This window comes from Theropithecus gelada, chromosome 7b, assembly GCF_003255815.1.
Source record: "Theropithecus gelada isolate Dixy chromosome 7b, Tgel_1.0, whole genome shotgun sequence".
Classification (NCBI taxonomy): domain Eukaryota; kingdom Metazoa; phylum Chordata; class Mammalia; order Primates; family Cercopithecidae; genus Theropithecus; species Theropithecus gelada.
This window is the reverse complement of record NC_037675.1, coordinates 21,481,786-21,487,785: the sequence shown is the minus strand read 5'-3', so window position 1 is coordinate 21,487,785 and position 6,000 is coordinate 21,481,786. Positions and strand designations below refer to the sequence as shown.

Here is a 6,000-nt window from a genome sequence, read left to right as displayed (position 1 = left end):
GCTTCCCAGACTGTGGAGAGAACACAGATAGGCAATGACAATTTACTTTGCTGATGAAGCATCTTGAAGCTTTTTTTGGGATAAGGAGTTTGACTCTTGCAGGTGAATATATTGGATATTCTAAAAGAATTCTTAAGCAAACCCTGATTTATCTTTCTTGAATGAGTCCTTTGGGTCTGATTCTTTGAATCAGGTTGTTTGAATTTTCTGTGGCATTGGACAAAAATCAACATTTCATCTTCTTTTGATATATAAAGAAATTCTTGAAATAGAGGAAAAATGGTTTGTTTTATATCTAATTTGTTTCTCAGTGAAAGATGTTCATATATAGCAATACTTTAGTGTTCTTCACTTCAAAATATGAAGACATATGCCATCATTTTTAATATATTCAAATCTGAGACTTTTTACAGCTTTGAGTGGTTTGTGCTTTGACATTATTTCAGATTCTTTCTTTCTGGAGCTATTTCTATTAGGAGAATTTATTTTCTTCCAATTTTTTTTTGTGATACCAGGAGAAAGTCAACAAGGATATTTAGATGATAAAATTCTTTATATATTTTGCTTTTTCCTATTTACAGACATTTATATTGTACTACAGTTTATTTACAATTTGGTATTTAACCATTTCCTTTCAGCACAAAATGTCATAATTATTCATTTCCTGGTGATTAATTTCACATTATAATTTATCATGCTCCATATACATTTAAAAATAAATATTTCATTAAAGATGACATATAAGATATATTAGAGAAGAAAACTACAGTTACTGGGGTATTTTCTTCTAAAGCTCCTTTTATTACTTTTGCCAGAATTTTCTCTAAAATTCGCTGTAAGATCTTTCTTTAGTCCATGTAAAAGAATAGCCCCCAAAGATTCAAAAAACAAGATACAAGAGAATCAAAGGTGTTATTTCAAACATAATTATTTACCCATTTTCCAAAATTTGGTTTGTTTTCTTTAGAACACCATCACCAAAGAAGATATATTTTCAAGAATCAGATACAACTCCAAGAAAAGAATAAATGATAGCTTTAACAAATGGGACTCTTCAGAAAAATTTTAACAAGTTACCTTTAACTTTTTTGACTGATAAGAGGATAATTTGCCTCATTTTTTTTCAATTAAAAGTAGCACATATATAGTATTTGATTGAACTGGTGTGTGTGTATATATATATATACACACACACATATATAGTGTGTGTGTGTCCGTGTGTGTGTGTATGCATATATATAGTATTTATATACTCATTGAACATAATCAAATAGAAAAAAACCCTCCTATTCAGTGAGGCGAATATATATAGTATTTACAGTACTCACTGAACATAATCAAATAGAAAAACCCCTCCTATTCAGTGAGGTTATATTAAATAAGAAATATATTTATGATCATGAAGCTGTTGCAGTTAGTAATGCACAAGGTGAACTATGAATCTACCCATCTAGAAGGAAATGTAAACTTTTTCATAGAGCTGGTTTTGCAAAAGATTGTAGTCTGGTGGACAAGAAGCCAAAAAGAGAAAGAAACTGCAAGATGGGGATCAGTAATTTTTAATTTTTTAAACTAGGATGATTATGAAGAGCTAAGTTAAACCTGAATCAATGGTCATTTTCGTAAGACATCATAAAAGAATGGTTCCCCACTATGGGTGTTCTATACATTCTCCTTCTTTCCGAGCAAGAAACCTCTCTCCTCAACAAGATGAGAAAGCAGCGATGCAGGGAGCAGCCACTTGTGCTTGGAACAGAGAAGGAGCAACAATGATTTTGAACTCAGATTCACAGACTTTGACCCAAAATCAAAATGCACAAGACTGAGCTGCTTCTTTGAGCTCAGACTACATTCATTGACATTAAAAACAACAAACAAAAACCTTGCAGAAAAACAATTTGCCACAGGGAAAGCATGGTAAATAAATATCACAGATAATTTCCAACATAATTTTAAGAAATGGTTCCTAATATATTCACCACTAAATCTATGTGAGATCTTAGTCCTCAAAAACCTTGATTTTATCTTTTCTTTTTTTTTTTAAATGTCACTTCTCCTGAAGGTGCAGAATGAGTAATGAAAGGGACAGGGAGAGGAAAACTGAGAGAGAAGATTAAAAAGAATTTCCAATTTTCTGTTGGTTTTAGTCCCAGTGGATAAAGCTAATTCCATACTATTAAGCTCAAAATCTCTACAAATGTCATAGCATTCCTGGTGCCTCGGCTCTTCCTGAGAAGGAGAAGACCTGTGGATGACTAGTGCACTTATTTTGGAAAGTGTGAATTGCATGGTGATCTAAACGCTCTGAGGGATTTTTTTTTTCTTTTAGTTTTTGAGCTGAAAGATAAACCAATATTCTTTGATACTCAACCTCTGAAGCATGTTGAATGAAGAAATGTATAGGTGAGTAGTTCCTCTGTGGTGTATAACAGCAGCAACACCCAACAAAGAAAACCTGTCCTACATACCGGGAAGCTTTCCTAGGTCATCCCGGAGACAGCCTGCAGGGAGGCCACATGGATTCTCTCCTTCACTGGCTCTAATATGGAAGTCCTGTGTGAGAGCTTCACCAGTGGCTCATTTCACTTCTCTTGTACCCTAAGATTCTAGTGGCTTGTTTCTCACTGAGAGTGTTGAACCATGTGTTGGTCTTAATTTATGCCTCATTTGAGCCACTGTTGAGAATTCTCTGGTCTCCTTTCATGTTCATGTGATTCTGTAACTTTCTGTGCTGTCCCTAAGGACCTTCATACATCTTACCTGGGGGTTTGATATTTTTGTTAACATTTCCTATAGGGATTCTTTAAAATAACATGTTACATTAACTCTGAGGAAACCCCACGGTCTCCTTGAGTTGTGCTCAAACAGCATGTGCTATGAGATGTGTAAGGCCCCAGACTAAATGTCTTCCTGAGGGGCCAATTTTACCTAGAAAGGTAATTTTATATCACACTAAATATGTATGTACTATGAATTAGGAAGTATAATTTATGATAATTTTTGAGATAAAACTTTGAATTTAAAGAAATATTATCCCCCAATGCCCCGTGTTCTCTGACCACTGTTGCTAAACATGCTTAGGTGGAAAGATTTGAGAAACACGGTATGAGAGCATTACATCACTTAGCACCGGCAGGCCCATCTTCCTTGCACTCCTGATTTCATTGTGGGGTGGCCATAACTAAAAGGTGTGTTTTCATTTTAAGTAGATTCGACTCTCAGTTGATGGCCTCTTTGTTTCAGCATAGAGAAACATTTTATTTCAACAAATGAAATTTGTTCTTGGCATAATTTTCTCTGAATATTTTTCTAACTTAGACTTTGCCCTACAGCCTCTGAGAGGCACCTGATGCTTTGTGGTTAACATGAAAACTGCTAGGTACAAATAATGTTTAGGGCATTGTTCCATAGTATAAGTAATATTGGGGTTGTCACAACTCATTTAGAGAGGAAGTACTATGATTAAAGATATCCAGTTGGGAATAAATATGTTTGAGGACTGATCATGAAGTACAAGACTCGTACAGTGGATCACTAGGAGAGAAAACTGAATGGAGCAGTCTATTGAGTGAAGGCTTTGAATGGCAAAGAGTTTGGTTTTCATCTCTAAGGGATAGAGGTATGAAGCATAGAGGTTTAAAGCGTACTCTGTTCTTGGTGTGAAAGACAACCTCAAACAATGGAAGATGTCTATTACTACTTTTTTTTTCTGGTGGCCTCTTGACACACAAATATTCTTTAAGAATATGTATTTTCTGGCTGTGTGGTGGCTCACGCTTGTAATCCCAGCACTTTGGGAGGCCAAGGGAGGGTGGATCACCTGAGGTCAGGAGTTCGAAACCAGCTTGGCCAACATGGTGAAACCCCATCTCTACTAAAAATACAAAAATGACCCCGTCTCTAGTAAAAATACAATTAGCCAGGTGTGGTGGTGGGTGCCTGTAATCCCAGCTACTTGGGAAGCTGAGGCAGGAGGATCACTTGAACCCGGGAGGTGGAGGTTGCAGTGAGCCAAGACTGTGCCATTGCACTCCAGCCTGGGCAACAAGAGCAAAACTTTGTCTCAGAAACAAACAAACAAATATATATATTTTTTCTGAATTGAAAAGATCTCTCTCTCTCTCTTTTTTTTTTTTTTTAGATGCAGTCTTGCTCTATCATGCAGGCTGCGGGGCAGTGGCGTGATATCAGCTCACTGTAACCTTTGCCTCCCAGGTTCAAGCAATTCTCATTCCTCAGCCTCCTGAGTAGCTGGGATTACAGGTGTGTGCCATCATGCCCAGCTAATTTTTGTATTTTTAGTAGAGACAGGGTTTCATCATGTTGCCCAGGCTGGGGTTGAACTCCTGATCTCAGGTGATCCTCCCCCTTTGGCCTCCCAAAGTGCTGGGATTACAGGCATGAGCCACCGTGCCCAGCCAGATCTCACTCTTTTGAAAGGCTTCAGTACACATGCAATTGATTTCTTCCATCAGCTAAGATTAAAACTAGCAAAGATACATCACAGAAAAATAATATACATATATATACACCCGCCCACCACGTAACTACTCAGTGAGGCCACATATGTTTAAAATGTTTTATTTAGCATTGGCATTTATCATTAATGAGCTGAACTTAACTGCTAAGGAACTGTGAAAGATAAGTCTCTACCTGAGTGTGAGCCAGAACATATTACTGGAGCTACTTTCTATAGTTATAAAAAATTAGCGTCAGAAGTGGCCAATTTGGCTTCTTTTTCAAAGATATCTCAGTTTCGACTAACTGTTAACCCCAGGACTCTCTTTAGAGCATCTTTCATGTCTTTGTTTCGAAGACTGTAGATAAGGGGATTTAAGAGTGGAGTCATTGCTGAGTATACCAGAGTGATGATCTTCTGCATTGCTGCTGGGTTCCCTGATCTTGGGCTCACATACATCACCATAAGGGTTCCATAGAATAGACACACCACCATTAGGTGGGACCCACATGTGGAGAAAGCTTTAGTTCGACCAGCACCAGAGGGAATACGAAGCACAGCTCTGATGACCAGAGTGTCAGATCCCAGGATGGAGAGGAAGGGCCCAAAGATAATCATCGAGCTGAAGGTGTAACAGATAAGCTCAGTGGAAGGAGCAGAGATGCAGGCCAGTGCAAACAATGGGCCTGGGTCACACACAAAGTGGTCAATGATGTTAGGCCCACAGAAGGGAAGCTGGGAGATAAGAACAATAGGGACTGGATAGCAGAGAAATCCACCTACCCAACATACACAGACCAGAATTACACAGAACTTCCCAGTCATGATGGAGGGGTAGTGTAATGGACGACAGATGGCCAGGTACCGATCATAAGCCATAACTGATAAGAAGAAACACTCTGTTGTACCCAGTGAAAAAAAGAAATAGAATTGCAGGAAGCAGCCAGAGAAGGAGATGGTTTTAGTCTCTGAGAGGATATTGACTAGCATGTTTGGGACAGTGGAGGAAATGTACCAGATCTCTAGAAAGGCAAAGTTTCCCAAAAGGATGTACATGGGTGTGTGGAGCCGCCTGTCCCATTTCACTGCACAGACAATAGCTCCATTCCCTAGCAGTGTCATGAGATAGAGAACAAGGATGAATGAGAAGAAGCAGCTCTGCATCTCTTTTTGACCATGGAAACCCAGGAGGACAAACTCAGTCACAAAATGCGTTGTTCTGTTCTGGGGTCCCAAAGCTGTTAGAAAAACAGAAGTAATCAGAGAATGAATAATAAAGAACATTTGGAGATTTTGCTAACTCATGCTGGATGATGTACTATTTTTACACACGTTATCTCATTTGGTCTTCCTAATGACTCTTTGAGCTGCGAGGAGGTATTCTTTACCCTTCTCTTTCACAGACAGGGTAATTGAAGTTCAAAGAGATTTGAAGGGTTCACTTAAACATATGTACAAAGCCAGTAATGCCCAGATACACTGGCCTATTTGGAGACTGGTTTGGAACAAATCACAATTCACTTCAAATGTTTCTATAACCC

At 38.2% G+C, this 6,000-nt stretch overlaps 1 protein-coding gene across 1 annotated transcript; it reads right to left on the bottom strand.

The window, feature by feature from the left end:
• Positions 1-4,750: 4,750 nt before the first annotated feature.
• On the bottom strand, positions 4,751-5,743 carry LOC112629396 (olfactory receptor 11H6). The gene has a single exon (XM_025392951.1). It carries the CDS (start codon positions 5,741-5,743, stop codon positions 4,751-4,753), a length of 993 nt encoding a protein of 330 aa, XP_025248736.1.
• Between the last annotated feature and the right edge of the window lie 257 nt (positions 5,744-6,000).

Bases quoted from the DNA above. Each gene is read 5' to 3' on its own strand.
- LOC112629396 (XM_025392951.1), bottom strand. From the start codon at position 5,743: ATGTTCTTTATTATTCATTCTCTGATTACTTCTGTTTTTCTAACAGCT.